The sequence below is a fragment of the Netta rufina genome, assembly GCF_964035555.1.
Source record: "Netta rufina genome assembly, chromosome: 21".
Classification (NCBI taxonomy): Eukaryota; Metazoa; Chordata; class Aves; order Anseriformes; family Anatidae; genus Netta; species Netta rufina.
In genome coordinates, this window is record NC_140145.1 from 5279624 (window position 1) to 5300461 (window position 20838).

At 40.5% G+C, this 20838-nt stretch overlaps 1 protein-coding gene across 4 annotated transcripts in view; it reads left to right on the forward strand.

Annotated features, from left to right (window-relative positions):
- The window catches only part of CUX1 (cut like homeobox 1), a 268267-nt gene that overhangs the window by 173647 nt on the left and 73782 nt on the right, over window positions 1-20838 (forward strand). For all 4 annotated transcript variants that reach the window (XM_084299863.1, XM_084299860.1, XM_084299861.1 and 1 more), the window contains exons 10-12: window positions 8997-9101; window positions 12160-12348; window positions 17551-17609. In XM_084299863.1, coding sequence (XP_084155989.1) covers window positions 8997-9101; window positions 12160-12348; window positions 17551-17609 — 353 coding nt within the window. The remainder of the gene's footprint in view (window positions 1-8996; window positions 9102-12159; window positions 12349-17550; window positions 17610-20838) is intronic.

A 20838-nucleotide genomic window follows, 5' to 3' on the forward strand; every position in this document is an offset into this window, starting at 1 on the left:
TTTTTCTTTTCTCTGAATAGAAAGGTTGTTGTAATTAAAGAACAGGTATTTCTTATTTCCTCGTTGCCATACTAAAATGGAAGATAACCATTTACATAGAAATGCTGAAGATATTTTGCTATCTTACTGGAAAGAACCTGTAATGATTGTTTTTTTTGTGTGTTTTTTTCTTTGTGTTTGTTGTTGTTTTTTTAAAACTTTATTGGGATTTTTTTTAGCAAGTCGAAATTTGTAACTGCTTATGCGCATAATCCTTATTTCTGTTGTAATTTGGTGAATTCTAGATTTGTACATAAACACCAGTGTGCAATTCATCCAAACTGCTGTAATGCCAGTAGAGGTAATTCTGTCTCCTCTTTCCCATTGCCCTCTCCTGTCCTTCCCAGTCAGGGCTGTCCCCTCCCTAGCATCAGCTTTTGCAGGTGGGGACCTTTCACTGAGTCCATTGATCTCACTGCCTGCAGAGGAGCATGAATTTGGGGTGAGAAGGGCAGGTTCATTTTCTGTGGGATTGGGAAGTTGATGCAACTCACCAAAACCTGGGACAAGCAGCAGCAGCAAGGGGAAGAACACAAGGAGTGTGTTGGAGAAGGGAAGGAAGGGCGAATTCGCTGGAGTAGCACAGCTGGTTGCCAGACCATCCTGATAGTCCTTATTTGTGTGATGCTTTACCTTTATACAACACTTCTATAAATTATAACTAAGTAATCTTTGCAGCAGCCTCACTTTACAGTTGGGAAAAAAAAAGAAAGAAATTAAATCAAGTGCACAGGCCAAAAAGTGAGTTTGCATCAGACTGAAGTGTTACAATTGCAGAAACAAGTACTTAACATAATTATGCATTTAATAGTTAAATTAACATTTCCTTTTACCATTTCAGTAAGTACTTATTCCCCATTATTAAGGCTACCTTTAAAGAGTAATGCTCAGCATGACTCCTACTCTAAGGTTAAATAGACTGCCTTGCTGATTTTGATGTGATACTTTGCTGTTCTGGAATTAAGACTGACCCAAACTGGACTGGGATTCACAGTAGGAGTTTACAGAACTGCAAAATGTTTCTTCTGAAAACATGGAATATATTTGCTCTAACTTCTTAAATATCAGATACTTCTTGAAAATCCCCTTTTCCTTTATTGCCCCTTTTAAATCCAGGGTTGGTGTTCACCAACTTCCTTTGCTGTACATGAGGGCACCCTCCTGACTTAAAGAGAGGTGGAAAATGCTGCTTCCCTCTCCAGTTGTACGGAGATGAGTGGGTGGATGTACTCATACTCATCCAGGTTTCCATATTCAGGCTGATGGAAGCTGTGGGGACTGAGTTAATGTGATTCCTACCCTCACGTCCTGTTGGGTAAAGAACAGCAGCTGCATGGACCATCCTTGGAGTCTTCAGACTCCATCACCTCTCTTCTCCCACTTTTTTTTCTTTATTTAGATCCTCAAATTGATTCATTCAGGAGCTTTCTGGGCTCGTTTGGGTGCTGTCACCCCCAGACCCAGTTTGGGTGCGCTGTCACCCCCAGAAGAAATTACTAGCTCATAGAAATCATTACCTTTGAATATCAGGGAGCTTTGCAATTTGCTGCTTAGAAACAAAAAGGAGTAGTGACCAAAAAATATATTCCTCTTCATTCAAATTTGAAGTATAAATTGAATTTTGCCCCAGACCATACCCCTAACCATAGAGAAATAAATCCCTGGCTTGAGCAGAGCAAGCCACCTGCTGGGGCAGAGGAGTCTGGAGGGGGTTGCCTTGGTGCCGGAGGTAGCGATGCGGTGGCAGCACGGCTGCTCAGATGACAGCCCTTCATCAGCTGCTAATCCAGGCACTCCATATGAGTAATCTAAGAGCTTGAGTGGTGTTCTGCAGCAGGGATAGTCTTGCTCAGGCTGGCAGAGCTCAAAGAGAGGAACTCAAGTACAGCAATTTGCACCAGCTGTTAGGGTGAGGCAGGTCCTGGCGAGGATGCGGGTGTCGGTGGTGGTCTGCTTTGAAGTCTGGAGAGGTATAAATCAATACAAAAAGGACAAGACTGGTGCATAAAAGTGGCTTCTTCTCATGTGTCTCCCTCAAGAGGAGCAATTAAGTAGCTCCATAATGAGCAGCTTTAGCAGGGGTGTCAGGTCTGAAGGTGTGCACCCAGCAGCCCCCTCTTGCTGGAGCAGTGAGATGCTACTGCTCGTCTGCACAGCGGCAGCTGGCTGTGCAGGATCTGTTTCTCTCTCAGTCCCCGAGGTCGTATGACTTGGGTCTTTGAAGAACCGAAGTCAAAATAAAACTACATGCAATAGGCGTTGCTCATTTTCACTTTACTAACCAGCCAGCCCAATAGCGAAAATAACCCCGAGAGCTCACCCTCACATTTCCATGAAGATTTAATAATCCTCTAGTTTGGGGAAGGGACTCATTTTATTAAGATTTCATTTTGCACAATAAATCACTGCATATTTTCTGATATGCTACGAAGTATAATAATAAATAATTAAAACTAAACTACCCTTACTTGTCAAAATAAATGATTTATCATAGTTTGGGATATAGCATCGCTGAATTTTTTATTGTTTGATTCCCAGAATATTACCATTTTCAATCAGTGAAGTTAATGAAGCTCCAGTGTACTTTCCTGCATGTGCAACAGTTACAGTTGTATGAATGTATATTTTGTATAAATATTTATGATTAGCTCTTTTCTGTACCTTTTCAAGTTTATACCTTGCTCATAAGTGTTTATGGCAGTAAGTTGTAATATTTGGAATGACAAATTTATTCAAATGAATTATCCTGTTTCTATATTTTATCTAGCAACTTGGTGTCACCCAGTTGCGCATGAGAAACACTGAAATTTCTGTTAAAAACAGTCTCTGAGGTTTCTGTTAAAAACAATCATATCCATGGTGTGAAAACGGAAATATTTGGGAGTGTTTCATTTAAGAAAAAGATGAGTCTCATTTTAATGTTTTAGTATTGAGTCTAAGTTTGTAGTTTCATGTCATTGATGTATCCACATTTGCTGACTTCGTACACTCAGTTCACATTATTTAGAAAAAAAGAGTCTTTGGACTTTGTATTTTTTAATCCTTAGGAGGAGACAGACTTGGAAAAAAGTCTCAGATACAGGTATTCATAGATTTTGAGAGTAATAACAGAAAAAGAACATGAGTTATTTTTTCTGTACACTGCATTGTGAAAGTTATAGAAAAATAATTAATGGTGTTCTTTTTTTTCGTTTGTGTCTGTGCCATGTTATCCCTTTGGAAAAGCAAAATGTTTCCATTGATTTTTCTTTCCGTATTCACAGTGCTGATCGTGTTCCCAGATTTCTTCTGCTTATTTTTTGGAGGGAAAAAAAGCAAAATACAGGAACTTCTGTTATCAATAAAACAAGACCAACTGCTCTTTCTAAAATACATAACCATTTTTTAAAGAATCTGGACTGAATCAGTAGCATGTATTCCAAAGAAATAGAATTTAAGTTCTATAGGGGAAAAGCTAATGATTTTTAACATTTTTTAATCAAACTATCATTACAATAAGTAATCAAACTATCTTTACAATAAGTAAAACAGCTGTAGAAGAAGAAACAAAATTGTTGTAGAAGTAGAAACAGTCTCACTAGGTCAGCTTTGCAAGAATTCTGTTCTCAAGGTGCTTTTTTTTAAATCTCTTTTTCATTGGTTATGGTGCCTTCCTATCTCTAACAAATCACATTGGAAAATGGTTTGCAAAGATATTCCCACTAAGTGAGATTGCTATAAAATATGTATGTTTTCAAGCAGCAGATGGAATAAATTCTCCTCTTTCACTTAGCAACACAAATGCAACAGAATATAGGTGGTGGAAGTACTGCACAGGGGAGTGATGCTCTGAACTGCCAGTGGTAGCAAAACTGGTGACAAGGCAGGCCTTTTTGTGTTCCCATGAAGATGGGTATTCATCTTGACACGATTCCTTCATCTGCACCAAGGCGGACACAGATAGTGCCAGAGTATTTGCTTTTTATTTCTGACTGCCTTTGCAATGAGCTAGAGCCTCTGCTGACGTGGTATGCCACAGCTCTCCTGAATTTGGTGAAGCTGTGCCATTTTATAGCAGGTGAGGTCATTCACTTCATTCTGTGATTTAATTTCACTGTCTGTAAAATGGGAATAATAACATTTACTTTATAAAGTGCGTGGAGATCCTTGCATGGAAAAGAACTGTATAAAGGCAAAATATGGTTAATATTATTTTCATACAAACACGGGAGTTTCCTGTAAATGCTTGGCTTTCAGTTGGGAATACATTTATCTGGCAGCCTTTCAATGTGGAAAGAAAAGCAGAATAGCCTGGAGACAAGAATGAAGACAACCCAACCTCCTCTGTTTGTTGGTTGTTGTTTTGTCCTTTTTTTTTTTTTCTTATTTAATTCTCCATTGCTGAAAAAAAAATAGGTGCCAGAGCCCTGGAGAGTCTTTCATGTCACAGATTTTCTGATAACCTTCCTGTTGTTTTGTGAAAGCTGGGGAGGTTTCAAGGTTTTGAAATAAATTTGTGTATCTCAAAAGTGAGAAAAAAATTTAAAGCACATTGAAACAGTGCCTTAAAAGATCTTGTACTCCAAGAAACATGGCTTTTGGGGTGGCTTGCAAGCAAGACAGCATGAACTTCAAGCACTTAAAACTGAGCATGATGATTACTGCCATAACTGGGCTCATTGATTTCAACAGATTTACTTGTGATAATATACACCCCTAGCCCACAGGAAGATTGTGCCACGTACAGCCCTGGATTTAGCATGTAATAAGAAAGCATAGTTTGCCTCACGGAATTTTAAGGGAAAGATTATACTTTTTGCTTGTAAGTATCTCATTTTCCTATTCACACCACTGGTCTTTGATCAAATTAACATTTTACTGTGAGTAGAAGAGCACTCAGTTCATGCTATTCATTATCTTGTCAAGAAACAATGAGAATAATTTAAACAGAATATATTGTGTAAGGCTTTTTATTTTTTTTAATTGGAAAGCACATGGCAACATTATGATCATGACCTACTGGCTTCACTGTGAAGAGTGTAATATTTACATACTATTTTAAGGAGAATGAATGTATTTTGAAATATTTTGTTACCAGGGAGGGAACTCCAGGCTTGAAAATGAGCAGTATAGAAATTAGGAGGAATTGCTTGACTGAGGTATCCAGAAAAACATCATTTTCTAGATAGTGTTGAATTTGAGTGGTCTTTATCAAGGCCAGGATTGTGACTCTTGTGGTCTTCAAGGTTTGTCTAGGCTCATAATAGATTCTGAAGTGAGGAAGAGAGTGTTTTAGCTCTGGATGATGAAACACAACTGTACTATGGAATACATATTTCTCAGCTAAAAGAGGATAGTTTCACACGAAGAGAAGGTTGTGTGAACTTTCCAGTGGCTCTGAGTTGTGCAAGATTGCTAGGTTTTAGCCATTTTCCATACTGGGCGTCTGTCTCTGGCTGCATACTCTTTTTTTTTATTCAGGAAAAATTGTTCAACCATTTCTAAGGACAAGATTAGGAAAAAAAATCTATTTTTTCCCACATGTTAGGAGTTGTTCTTGCTGTTTTGGTGAGGAGCCTGCTGTGCCCAGATTTAAGAGAAGGGGCTTGGCACTTGATGAGGGAGGGTTTGCCTTTTTCTCAGGGTTGTATCTTCTGTTGCTTCAAGTAGCGAGGGGAAAAAAAAAAAAAAAAAAGAAGCCCCAATTTTGGCCAGTCTGTAAATGTCTGAAAAAAACGGAGTTCACACAAACTCAACAGAATCTGGTTTGAATTTGTGGGCTTTGATGTCCGTGCCTGTCCCGAGCGTGCTGCTGCCTATAAGTGCGCCAGCCGGGTGAACATTAACCAGCCAGGTTTCATTTCTTTTCGGTGTAATGAGCCGATGCCATTTTGACGTGGGGCGCTGGGTGGGAAGGGGGACAGGAGCAATGTTGGGGTGAGAACGGGAGGACCACAAGGACCAGGCGGTGGAGAAGAAAGAGGCTGTGCTGGGGAGGTTGGAGCAAGAAAGCGCAGGGAGGAAGGAGAAGGACCAGGACAGGGCTGCTTCGAGGAAAGTTGGAGAAGAACCAGCGAGGGAAAGAGGAAGGAGGAGAACATCAGGGTAAGACAAGTGTTGGAAGTTTGTGTCCGTTCGTCGGGTTGCTCAATGCACAAGCTTGCTTTGGCCAGCTTGCAGCTAAAGGCACCATTAAGTTCTCAGAAGACCAAAATGCCACTTGATTTTAGAAGGGGACAAATGCCCGAAAGACTTCAGAAGGGGACAAAATGACAAGCAGAGAGGGGTGGGAGTCAAAGAAGCAGGGTGAGGATTGTAGAACACAGGGTGCCTGTCCTGCCTGGTGGGCAGCAGCAATACTCAGGGGGTGAAAAATGGGGCAAAACTCAGGAGCCATGCAGCAAGGTCTGGAGGAGACAACGTCAGCACCACCACACCAAGCACATGGCTGGAAGTACACTGGGGTCTGGGGAACCCACGTAGCTCAAAATGAGGCTTTGTGACAGCACATTCATTAATGTTTCTGAAGCGCTTAGGTCCTATAGTGGGGAAAAGCAGGGTAAAGCCCAGGAGGAAGCGATTAATTCTGCCTGCAGAGGGGGGTAGGATTAGTTTTCAGTAAATAAGCCACAGAGGTCACACGCTGAATGAGAACAAAACAAAATATTCATTCGCTGAGCAATATACATCCTGAGAGTCGTATGAAGTCGGAGGTCTCGTTGGAAAATAGAAATAGCATGGTAGTGGGGAGTTACCGATGCCTCGCAAAGCTGTGAGCACAGGGGAGGCTGAACATGCAGCAAGTCTCGAGCTGGGCTTTTCAAAACTTCTAAGTGCTCCATTTTGAAACCATAGCATTCTTTTAATAGGTTTTTGTGTGTAATTTATAATTTATATTGCAATAGCACCCAAAAGTGCTTTCCAGACACTGAACACATCTATAATTCTGACTCTAAAGAGCTTAAGTTCTGGGGGGGGGGGGGGAAACACAGAAAAATGGACCAGTATTTCCCAAACAGAATTGCCCAAAGTTTCCATTGATGCATTTTTAACAATATGTAGTATGAAATCTTGTCTAATATTATTCACAGGATTACAACAGGTGTTCTGAATTGGCTGGGGAGGCTTTGCAGAAAGGGCAGCTGACAGCTTACTGTATATGCAGATGTAACATCTATTAGAAATATCCTCTGTGGTTTGCTTGCATGCAAGCTGAATAGATTCTCAAAACAATGCTGCTGTGAATAGAAGCCATCAGCAGAATTGCTTAAGGCTGCAAAACCCATTACTTATACAACAGTAGATGCAAGAGCCAGTACCACAGTGCAGTAACTTGTCCTGCTTTGCTGTAGTTGCTTAGCAGTTATTCGATCAATATATTCACGTCCATATCTAACGAAATGCAAGAAAATAAATTCTCAATCCATCGTGTTAGCTCAGATTTTAACCTAATCTTATCCAGCCGCATAAAAAGCATAAACTTTCCCTTTTTCTGTCTTTCTTGTTAGTGCTGCTACCATTTTATTCATGCACACAATAGGTTGCATCCCATGCTCTGATTATTAGAGCCGTGTTACTGTACTTTTTACAATTACATTTTAATTACAGCTGTAGAACCTATGCAAAATCATTTAATATAATGTTGTGAGCAAATAGCACAGATGATGTACTTAGTATTTGATTGCTGTTAGTTTACTGATTGATTAAACATGCAGGCAGAGGCTCTGCTTTGACTAGTAAGTCAAAGACCATGCACATACAGAGGGGTATGCAGGGTTTTATACTCACTATGCTTAAATGACTTTGGTTTTCAAAAGGATTAGCTGAAAAACAGAGGAGTCCAGCACACAGAAATATGACAGTTTTGGTGGTTTAAAAATAGAAGTGTGATTTTTTTATTTTTTTTCAGTAAAGGAAGGGACAGGACCCATTAGTGTAAAGGGCAAAAGCCAGCAAAGAGAAGTTCTGGCCTTGGCTGGGGGCAATTTGTGGGTTTGGAAGGTTGGTGATACGTCTTGGAAGTGGAGATAGCTGTGGGATTTTAGCTGTTTTCTGGTGAATGTGTGGTGTGATTTGCATGGAACAGCCCAGGTGGAAAGCAATGATTATTCAAGGAGGTAAGCAGAGTGTTTTGAAAAAAAGAGAGAAGAGACTGTCCAGAAGGACTATATACTGTAAAAACAACCAGGTGTTGTTTCACTTGTCTTAACAGAAGCTAATAGGCAGTTATGGAAAAGACTTTGCTATTTATTGCCTGAAGTTACCGATCCATCTGTCTCTACCCAAACTCTTGTACAGATAATCTTTCCTCATAATTCTGCGTTTCTCCTTTCAGTTATTACTCAATATTTGTATGGCAATTTCATTTGGTAGCCAAGTCACAGGCATATTAGATACCGTGTAAATCCTCAACAATTCATAACTGATCTGTGCAAAATTGTCAGTTTAGGGTTAAATATTGTTGAATAAATAGACCTGCTGAAAGAACAGAATCTAACAATTCATGTTTTGGGAAATAATTACTGAAGAAAGACAGCCCGCAACATTGTATGTGTGTTAGAGAGAATGGTCAGAATATCTTTTAATTCAGCATTTACCCATGAGAATTATTCCCATGAGGAACCTTGCAATAAAATCTGCTTGGTCTATGAGAATAGAAAGAAATTGAATAAAAAGACTCCATTTCCACTTGTATTTATTCAGTCTGGGAAATTCAGTGGGCCGCAGCATTAGTATCAGCAGGGGATTCCTTGCTCCTAGCGTTAAATTACTGTCATAATCGCTCAATTATTTCTTCCTTGTACTGTTTAAAATAAAAATCCATCACATTCTATGTTTTTTTCTAACATTTATTAGGTTGAGTGTTTAGGAAAATCAATTATATTCAGTCAGGCATGAATTGATGAATGTTCTTGTAATAATTGTCAGTTGTTAAACTGAATGTACTTTCTCTTTTCACCCCTTTTCATTTCCTTCAGAGGGCAGAGGTGGCTCAGAGAGAGGCAGAGACCTTAAGGGAGCAGCTCTCGTCAGCTAACAAATCTCTCCAACTCGCTACGCAGATCCAGAAGGCACCTGATGTGGTGAGAGAAAATATTTACTGACTCTTACAGGTTTCTGACATTCCTGCAGTACAGCTCTTTCAATTTATGCTCGCAGCTATAAAAATATCTGTTTGGAATAATATTTTAACTGAAATGGAATTGTGTTCCTTTGGGATTGCAGTTTTGTTAGACTTCTAAGGGGGTTGGTAGCTGCAAAAGACCATGAAAAGGACAGAAATCGTTCTGCTTCGTGGTGACCGGTATGATGACCTGCTGCTGCCAGACCCAACAGATAGCAGCAACTCTTAGAAATTATTTCATGTTTATAGGAGCTTCAGCAGAGGAAAAATGAAGCAGCAATGCTGTATAATAGAGTGTCCTGATGGGCCATTAACACACACATGCCTCAAGCCCAGAGCCTTAGACCAAGGGGCTTTAACCAGCTTTTTCCAAAGGGCATTAGTGGGTCTGGTTGCATGCCCATGTCTTGTGTTTTCTTATTCTTACCATTATGGGCTGCCAGAGAAACTGGAAATGAAAGTCAGTATCACTCTGTTTTTTACCGAATATACCTAAACTGAAAAACACACACAGAAATCCAATAAAAGAAGCTAGAAAATTGAGAATATATCCTTTATTTCTGAAGGCTGGGCTGACCCGGTGGGCACGGAGGACCAGCAAGGGAGGGAGGGGATGGTCCCCTCTGCTCTGCCCTCCTGAGGCCCCCCAGGGAGTGCGGCCTCCAGGTGTGGGGCCCCCAGTACAAGAAGGATGTGGGGCTGTGAGAGCGGGCCCAGAGGAGGCCACGAGGATGGTCAGAGGGCTGGAGCACCTCGGCTGTGAAGGGAGGCTGAGGGAGCTAGGGCTGATCAGCCTGGAGAAGAGGAGGCTGCAGGGAGACCTCATTGCGGCCTTTCAGTACTTAAAGTTTTAAATTAAAATGGTTTTAAACAGTTCTAAACTGAAAGAGGGGAGATCTAGGTGGGATGTGAGGAGGCTGGAGCGGGTTGCCGTGGGTGCCCTGGGCCTGGAGGTGGCCGAGGCCAGGCCAGGTGGGGCCCTGGGCAGCCTGGGCTGGCAGCAGGGGTCGTGCCCATGGCAGGGGGTGGCATTGGGTGGGCTTTAAGGGCCCCCCCAACCCAAGCTGTTCAGCAATTCTGTGACTCCAGCTGGTCCTGGGTGAACAGGTATCACAGGTGAACAGGTATTCTGATTCTTGTTTGCCAAAGGAGAAATTGGATTTAAATGTAAAGGTGTGATTAAATGAAGCTTGGTCTACTTCTAAGCAACAAATTTAGCAAACAAATCGTGCTCCTTATGTTGGCTTTTCCTTGTGAGCCATATATATGCTTGACACTGGTATCAGAAAAATACATGGTTGCCTTTAAAATATATGTGGAGAGAATGAGTAACAAACTGTAAGTCCTCCGGGTATGTTTGGTCACCTATTAATATGACCCAGAATTTCCTTAAGGAAGTCAAAAGAGAGAAAAGCAGGCTGCAGAGCAGAAAATAAGAAGCCTGAATATCATTTGTAACTGTGAATTACCTGCCTCTTCCTATCTGGTGTCCTAGTCTTATCATTATTTTAACATTAGGTCTTTCTTGTATTTAATAGTACTTCTGCACTTCATTTATATTTAATATGACAACTACTGCAGGATGAAAATGATCATTATCTATCTTATTTCAGACTCTACGTTCTAGTCTCAATAGGCACAAGCAGCAGATGATTATACAACTTGTGATGTTTCATGCAAGCAAATTAGAGGTTTTTTCAAGTTAAAAGTATAATTCAGTGTAATAGGAGAGCGTTGTTAACTGCTGTTCGTACATGCAGCTTTCTGTGAGACACAATGGTATGTAGTCACTGAGAATCAAGCTAAGTGTTTAGCAGATATGGAAAAGGTATTTTGTTGTACCTGTATTTTCCAGAAAAGAGGGTATGGAGTATATTTCAATCTGCTGCACTGTCATCGTGAATTGTAAGGAAAGTGCCTGGGTGACAGCATTGGTGGGTTGAAGCCTCAGCTCTTTCCCCATAGGATCTTTGGCATAATGCTTAAAATCGTTGTTTCTCTCTTGGTAAATGGATTCGTTCCTACCTCACTGGTGTTTTGTGAGGAACAGCCATTAACCTTTCTAAGCTGCATTTTAGGCTTTTTAATGGAACATGCGTTCAGCATTGGGCTGCCTCGTGCTCCCTGGATCTGTACAGGGGTTTCCTTGTGTTCCTCGTGGAAGAGAGGTTCAGAGCTCTCCAATTATAGCTATTGATCTCTTAACACAAGAGGTGACAAAAGAGCTGGAGCAATCAGTCTGTGTTAACTTTTCTGAACAGATCTATCTTCTTTCCTTTTCTGCCCTTTCTTACTTCTTGTCCTACTGGAAAGTCAGTCTAGCAAGGATGTTTCAGGCTTGAGGACAGATTTTGCAGACATGGGAAACTGGAAGAAGAAAGATTCTGGTATAGGGAAGGGAATTTTTAGAAGTGGAGACCATAGGCAGGATAACCTTGTCTTACAGGCATCACGTGTATCTTCATTCCCATGGAGAACTGGCTTCAGTTGCTAGCAATAACCTAATAGTGAATAATTTTCATGCAAAGAGCAAGTTCATTGGAAATAGCAGTTTGGGGCATTTTTTTTTGACAATTTCACTTGAAATGTGTGGCATACATATGAAGAGCCAAAGGCACATGTGTCTGCTGTTCTTGATTAAGAAATTCTGCTCCATTACTTCAGAATATTTTATCTGATTAGTATTTTGTTAGCACAGATTTTCATAGTTGTCAAAGCTCTTGGACTATTAATACTAAATAGATATAAATAGAGTACTTTGACTTTCACTACTGCATCTTTCCAGTACACTTACGAAATAGGGAGATTTATGTTCTGCATTTTACCAAAGAGCTGTCCCAGGGAGTAAAAGGGTCCATCTTCTGGATTCATGCAGTCACAGGAGTACTGTTCAGGAGTTGTTTCTGTCACTCATGCTGTTCCATCCCATGCTTGGTCTTTACCTAACTGCCCTGAATTCAAACTTGTTGTCTTTATTTATTTATGTGATCTAATTTTTTATTTTTTTTTCACATCAGGAGCAGGCCATCGAGGTGCTAACACGATCCAGCTTGGAAGTAGAATTGGCTGCAAAGGAGCGGGAAATTGCCCAGCTCGTAGAAGATGTCCAGAGACTACAGGGCAGCCTCACCAAGCTGCGGGAGAACTCCAGCAGCCAAATCTCACAGCTGGAGCAGCAGTTAACCGCCAAGAACAGCACGCTTAAAGTAAGGCTCAGTTCTGTGCTCAGCAGCTTTCGAAGGATATGGCTGACATACCGATATTGGGTTTTACTAATGTAAGCTTTCTGTGGTTCTCAGAGGCACCGTAAAAGCTATTTACTTCTCAGGATACTGTTGAATTCATGTTTCTGTGATGTTTTATTTTAAGTGATCACAGTTTTGTAGAAATTTAATTTGCCTTTTTCTAGTTCTCATTGTTTTGAAATTTGTTTTTGCAGAACAGGGAATTACCAATGGAATTAAAACCACTACCACCAAAAAAATTTACCATGGATAGGTAGTGAAATAGCTGAACTGAAAAATTAAAATGGCACAGAAAATCCTTCTTAAGTTTTAAAACTTAACTCCCATTCCAATTGTTGTTACTGCAGATTTGCCATGGCAGTTTATTGTGCTCTGGTTGAATTTACCTGCTACTCTCTTTGGCTCTCCTCCCATTGGAAAGGGGAAGTGTGTCATTTAGAGCATGAAAACAAGTGAAATTAAGACACAAAGAGAAGGCTTTTTAGGCTTAATAAGCATTTAAAATTTTTTTCCACTGTTGTTTGCTGCACAGTAATTCCCGTTTATAATTAGCAATCCAGTCCTATGCTCGTTTGTATACCAGTAGCACTGCACTAAAACTAGAAGAGCAGAAACATCTAACAGTTTTGTGAGTGACCTCTTTACCTTTTGCTTCAGCAGCTTTACTTTCTTTGTTGCTCTATCCCACACAATTTTGATCTATCAGTAAGCATGAGAAATGTTTCCTGACATCTGTTATGAATCAGTTTCTTCTAACTCCTGTCTCTTTCATTGTTCTACCATCTCTGAGCTGCAAATTGTAAACAAGATAAATTTATCTGTTCCATTAAGGACTTCATAGTTTTGTAGGTTTTATAGTCTGAGAGTTTTTTGAAAGCAGGAGGCTGATAGTACCCACTTAGCTCTAACTGTGGCGTGGGTAGCTTTCCACTATCAGAATGATTTAATGCTCAATTGAAACTTTACAAATTGTTCTAATTCTGACATTATTTAGAGGTTACTAGTTTTGCTCTGGTGTAGTATAATTTATGTGGAGGGAAATATCTGCTAGGGGTGAAAGTTGAAGTGTTGCATTCGGTACAGTTTCTACATGTTTTAAGACAGCTTTGCAGAATTTCTGTGAAAATTCAGTAGAGCAAAGGAAGTCTGGGTTCCTGTATCGATGGTATCAGTCTCTGCCCATCTGTCACCATGTGGGCACACTCGTAATGGGGGAGGAAGGAGCTGGTCTGGTAGAGAGGGACAGATTTTGCTGACTACACCCATGTTATGGGGCTTTTTTATTTTTTCATAAAGCCTGATAGAAAATATCTTGAGTCCTTGCACTTGACAGATTTGCTTGGAATAAAGCATGTTCCTGTTGAGGTCAGTATCAATTTAGCCATTAACTTCAAAGGGAATGGGAACATAGAAATGACAGAGCAAGTCTTTGATTTCCATTTCAGTAATCTCCTTCCATTTTCTCATAGGCTTGCCCAGCTAATGCTCTGTATTTAGGTTCCTGTTGATCGTGTCTGATGCAGTGACTCTATTGATAAAGGTTTAGTCATATCAACCCTCTTTAACCTTATTTGTTGCACTAAAAAATATTTTAAATGTACATTTTTTTCCCCCAAAGCGCTAGGAGAGCCTGTGTTTGAGATCTGTTGTACAAAGAACCAAATCTCAGTGGTGATGTGTTGATCTTATGTTTGATTATAGAGGAATTGCTTCTAAAATAGCGAAGACTGTAATGGTTGCCTCCACAACAAATGAATCACAGTTTCACAAATTGAAGCAATGTTCTCAGACTGTATCTTGGGGGAATTCTTTAATACCCTATGACTTAATGAAACAATACAGAAATTCTTCCAAAATTATTGCTTCTTCATCTTCATCTGATCTAATAATCAAAATATGTCCTCTAGTAACAAGACTTTTCTAACTGTAATTATGTTAACCCTTTGTTGCTGGGAGTTAGAGCTTCCCTGCTATCCAGTTAAATTAGAGCAGTGCTAGTTAGCAGAGATGCACCGAATAACTTTGGCTAATTGAATATGGCTGTTTTTGTTTATCACTCAGACAAAACTAAGACATTAGTCTAATGCTTTTTTAAATGTTTTAAGTCCATTAAATAGAGTCCATGCTGTTTCACCTAAGATACTTTAGTTGATAATACAGAAATGATTATTTATTTTTTTAAAGTACAGTAAGGGGGGGGCCAGTACATGCATGCTCTAACATGGGTTCATTCATACAACAAATGCAAGACAATTCCGTAACAATTCCTAATACTTACACATTCAGTGTGCAGAAATGCCACCGGTATATTCTTTTTGTCCTCTGGCTCACTGCATTTTGGTGGGTTGGAGGATGTTAGGATGTATTTTGTCTGAATTAACCAGGTTGATATTTAGTGCAAGATATTAGTTCCTCCAGATTGTCTCACAGCTTGAACCTTTGTTATCCTATGTTCTATGCATTTTAGAGGGTTCTTCAAGACCATTACCATACTAATACATTTTAGAGCAGGCATTGACTGGGAAAATGCCAAGTGTCTAAATAGACTCTGTACATAGAGGCATTGCATTCTTGGGTGTTGGTTAGTATTGTTTAGTGAAAGTATACATCAAGGTGCTGATTTTCCATGGTAACAATCTCTGTATGAGGTACTTGGGGAGTGATGGATGTATATGTGTTTTTTATACAATTCAAAGTAAAATATTACTGGTTGCCAGACCGCTATAACAGCATAAAAGTGGTCTTAGACCCTGAGAGTCCAAAACAGCTTAGTTCTATAAATATATTTTTTTAAAATAAATAAATAAATAAATACATTTTTTAAAGGGTGTTTTATGCCTAAAATTTCCTGAAAAAGTTACTGGGTATGACATAGAATTACAGATAGACAGAATTACATTTAATCGAGGTAGCTTTAAAATGAAAATCATTAGTTTTTCTGTATTTCATGTCAGTTTATACAAAAGGGTTTTTTCTTAACATATCCTTGTACAAGTAATTTACTTAATAACTCAGGATATTGTTTGTTTTATATTCACTTGAGTATTTTTTGTACTGAGGCTAGCATAAATAGCCAGTTATCCCTGCTGTAGACCCCAAATATGATGTCTCAAGAGTCCGAGATTTAAGGGAGAGACAAATTGTAGAGCATCTTTGCTTTAAACTGTAGAGCAGCAAAAAGCAGTTAGAAGTGGCCAGCACAGTGACACGGCCAGGGATAGCTGAAAGATGTCGTGTGGCATTCAGGAGAGTCCTGCCATTGCCTGCATTGTGAAATGCTGTGAATCGTGGTGCTGAATCACCTCACCTGTACTAAGGGCTCTCTGGCTCACTGGCTCCATTTAAAGGCTCCCTCTCCACTCTCAGTGAGCCTGACTTGGTCCATAAAACCTCCTGTCTGGGTTCCTTGTTTTAGTACCTGGGTTTTGTGCATCGAGCTGTAGCTTGAGAAGCTGCTTGAACTTGCAGCGTGTTGTAGCTGACCCTGCAGAAGGCTTGGAACTAACTAAAGTGACATCTTGGGCCCTGAAGAAATGGCTAAAACTTGCACTCTGTTTTGCCAGGTGAAGAAATTTGCTTTAGCTCCAATACACGTGTTTTTTAAACACAATCAGATTGACTGCAGGTTACCAATGGCTAAGGATTCTAGGACACAAGACCTCTTCAGGGGCTCTTCATTTCATAAGTATCAGGGTGCAAATTCCACACTTAACAGCCGTTTCTGCCTTCCTGCAACGAGCAGTGGTGGGGATTTGTTGGAGCTGCTTTTTGAGCAGCTGCCAGAGCAGCAGCTTCTTGTATCCATTAGATAGCTTAGAGATGGGCAGTATTTACACCCTGGGTCACCTGGGAAGACAGCGTGGCTAAGGGGCTCCCCCTTCTCATTGTGCTGTCCCAGCCCTGTTGTTCATATACCCACGTCTGTACTGCTGCAGGACTTTGTGGGGCTGCATTTTAAATGAGTTTGCAAAAAATGCTCCAAGTTTGCATTAGCCCTTTCCTGCCACCTTCCTGCATTCAGACGAGCAGCCCAGGAGCAGTGTAGGATCTCCTTGAATTCCCATCTCCAGGCAGCCTCTCCCAGTCATAAAGCCCTATTCTTTTTCATGTCATTCATTCCTTTCCTTTTCAAAGCAGATGCTTTTTCACTGAGGGTGGTACATCCTTGTGTTATTTATGAGACTTTGGGGATTCTGTGCCAATTTTACCACCAGAAATTCAGCGAAGCAGAACTTAGCCTGAACTTTTCCATGGAAGCTGCAAGGCAGTGAATTCTGTTCTTTCTTTGCTTAGTTCAGGCATGCCTGTGCTAAGCTAAGAAATCATTAGTGAGAAATGAACGTGGCTTCTGCAAGCAACATAACTGGCATCAATTATGTATCACTATGTTTTAGGCCTCCTGAAGCATTTATCCTGTAGTGATGAGCACTGTTGTTGGGAGCAGGGGCTTTGGGGTAAGGTCTAAATCTGTGGCGTTGCATTCTGGATTGTGTTAGGAGGTTTGTTGCAGCGTTTGTGGCATCTTCACACTGAAGAGAAGCCATTGAGACCACCCCAGCTGAGGCAGACCTGAGCAAAAAGACCTGCCGAGTTGGTCTCAATGCTTCATCTCTGGTGTGTAATCATATTAGTTACTGCAATAAGTAATGCTTGTAAAATGACTTGGTACAACTGTTTTGTTTGGGCATGAAGCATTGTAGAAGTCTTACAAGCCTAAGGCATTCCAGTCAACAGCAGCTTCTTCAGTCTTCTTTTCATGTGGATGAGGTTATCGGGAACTGTCATGTTAGGAATACAGTACGTGCTAAAGCATCCTGCTTGTTTACTCGATTTATTAGTTTTGTAAAAATTTCAACTGCCCCATTTTTAATACCTTCTTCACCGATCCCTTTATTGAATGTATGACAGTGACATTACAAACAGCCAAATTGGGACCTACTGATTACCTACCGTAATGCTTGGCACTGTGTAAACAAAGGAGGAGTGAGGTATAATTGTGTTTACGTTGAATTGGTTTATAGTTTGTTTCCTAATATATGTAAATTAGGTATGAGTCATTAACCCTCACTTGTGCACTGCTGTATATATGGAATAATTTAAAGATGATTTTGAAAACCTGCAGGAAAAATCTAAATAACTAAATCCATGTTCTTTCTTTTAAAGCAACTGGAAGAAAAACTGAAAGGACAGGCTGATTATGAAGAGGTTAAGAAAGAATTAAAGTAAGTGTTAAATGCTCATATAATTATTTCACAAATTAGTTTAACGATGCTTGTTAAGTAAAGCCACAAATCTGTGTTCTTGGAACAATAAAGAATTTAGTCAAAACCACAAAGACGGGGAAATAGGCAATATTGGCTGAAATTGCATCCAGGACCAGTGCAACTGCTGTATTCCTTTTTTGTTGTAGCAGAGTATCACAACACCAAATAATACAAATGTCCATGAAGAAAAGACTCTGAGATTGTTATCCATGAAGGGTAAAAAGTTGGAAAATCTGTGGTATTTTCAGTGGACCACTCTTCAAAAATCCCCAGCCAACAGTTTAATGTAGTCTGGACCAAGAATTTAATGCAAGGCCTTTGGCCATAATACCTTTTCTCTGCTTCTGCCAGCCAGCATTCAGCACTTACCATTTTAATGCTGTGCTTGTTTCACTGTATATTTTTGCTAATATACTGCGGTTTTAAACTAAAGCCACAAACAGCCTCTTCCTATTTCAAGGGTATTTTTTAAGAGACTTAAAAGAGCCTCATTTTAAACTATAACAAGATAAGCTGTCAGGTTCAGAAGAGAAGGTTCTTGACTAGAAATATGTTTAGTGTCAAGGTTTAAATAACTGCAAGGAACTCCATCTCTTCTTTCATCACTCCAGCATTTCTGTGTGTATTTTAAGAAGATTGAAAAAATGTTACCTTGTTTAATGAGGTATTTCAAATGAGGCTGGAGTCATGTGCTTTTGTTTACACATCCCTGGAGAATATGGAAAGCAGGTTTGGTTTCGCAAGCCCGGTGACTGTCCAGACCCTGGTGCTATTGTATTCAAACCCTGCTGGCTGCACCTCTGGTTCATTGCCAGCTGCAGTACACACTGATGTAGGTGTGCAGTTAAAGTAAAGTAAAATGAGTTGTCCATTTTTTTGGTCACTGTGACTGGTCTCAAAAAAGCTTCATTTTAGTGATATACCTAAATATGTCCATGTTCTCTCCTGAGTCAAGTAAATGCAGCTTCAGATTTCAGCCAGTTAATGTGCTCTGGTATAAATTAGTGAATATGAGTTAATCCACAATCTTCAAATTTGCTACATGTTCCTAAATGTGAATGTACAGAAACAGCAAGTATGTCAGACATCTCACCACTTCAGCACTTTTTGGTGCTGTCAAATGCAGCCCTGCACCCAGGAAGACAAGCAGAATTCATCCCCTGTTCTCTTGGACTTCTGCTCATTACTGGAACTAAAAAAAAAAAAAATCCTGGATCTATGAAAAATCAGATGCTTTTGTTCTAGCTTTTAAATCCCTTGATTTGTGGCTAACATCTGTTACTGAGCGGCATGTATTCAGAGGGAGAGCTGGCTGGTTTGTAGGTGACCTGGGGTTCATACACCATCTTGCTGGATGGGGCTGGAGGTTAAGGCCCTCCACAAGAGTCCTGAGGAAAACATGGTACAAAACCTAAAAGTACATCAGGTGATGGTCTGATCTGAAGTAAAACTACAAAAAGCCTATTGCTTTTAATCTATTAACCCATACACTGAATCCTACTGTGCCCTGAAACACTGACAGAAATGATCTGTTGATAACACACGTGCACCAAAAAAAAAAATTTAAAAAAATCTTATCAGTAAAGAAGAAAGAGAATACATTTCTGAATCCTGAAATCCTGGGCACTGATTTCTGTTTTCCTTAATCCTCCCAGAGAAGTTAGAGGTATTCTAGAGTGAGGGATCTCAAGCATCAGACAAATTCTAACCTTGGAGGAACTTAACTGGGTCCACATCAAGATCTGGGGTGGAAGAACTCTTTGTGCTCTGCATTGGCTTTTGTGCCAAGTGGCTTTTAAATCTATTTTTGATATCTGAGAGCTCTGTGTGTCCTTTCGGTTCCCTCTTGAGTAACACAAGTGCTAGCCCTCCTGCCTTTGCAGTTGAGATCATAAAAACAGAAAGTTGAACTGTCCCAATACACTTTTTGCTTTAGAGTAAGATCTTTCAAGTTGTCTTAGATGTGCAGATTCAAGTGACAAGATCGTTCTTTTAAAAAGCAGATAACTGATCTTGACGAGCAACAGCCTGAGTTGAGATCTCATGGGCAAAGATATTCCCAGAATCCAAAGGAGAAACATTTTGCTTCCTCATATTCCTAAGAAAATACCTTTCATGAGACATTTGGAGAATCATTTTTGACATGTTTAAGTTTTACACGATTTGAAAAAACGAACCCGTTGTACTGAATATCCCTCCAAGGGCAATTCAAGATACCATCAACCTGGTTTTTAATATATTTTGGCTTCTAAGAGAAGGAAATTACCTGTGAAATTGCTAGTAAGCTATTTCAGGTAGCAAAGAAGCCACTTCAAACAGGCAAAGGTCACTAAGTTTCCAGCCGAGGTTTGAATACGCATGCCTGGCTCAATGAAAAATGCAGCTGCTGCAAGGTTCAGGATCCTCTCTGGTCCCAGCTGGCAGCAAGTGCTAGGAACTGAAATCAGCCGGTAGAGCAGCCCCTGCAAGTGGTTGGGCACAACAGGAACAGGGCGTTAAAGCCCACCTGTTGGTGCTGAGAGCCCACTGCACGCACTAAATACGTCCAGGCTTACTTTGCACTCCAGACTGGTTCCAGTCTGGTGCAGAGGTCGGAGTGCATCATGCACACTCCTCTGGGAGTGTGCAGCTTCTGGTTTGCTTTCGCCCAGAAGGGAACACGGTTGGGGTGCTCCAGGACTGCTCGGCATGGCCAGCCAAAGCGCGGTAAGTGGGGAGCACTGGGAGATGTGCGGTGTGAGCGTGCTGCTGATGTGGACTGAAATGATAGAAACAACAGCAGTTTCCCATGGAAAGCTTGCCATACGATGAATTACAGCTATGAGCTTATGTATTTCTTTAATTCAGATGGGTCTCCTTATTTGACCCGTGTGAGGACATAACATTGCTACTTGTTGACCTCTCAGAGGCCACACTCTGCAGAGTCTGTGGGAGGAGGAAAATACGTGCTTATCCATGCCTGGGGTTTTCCCGGATGGGTCTCCGTATATTTTCTTCCCCAGCTCTGTAGCATCCTGGTAGACAGAACTGTGCCTCTGCAGAGGTGTCCCAAGAAACACTTACTTTCAGCAGGGATTAGCAACCTGAGTAAACATGTCTGTAATGTCAATATAATGTCAGGAGCTTTAACAGCTTGAGCCATTAGTGCAAAGTCTCTCTCCTTGACTGGCATGACTCTCTCAATGGC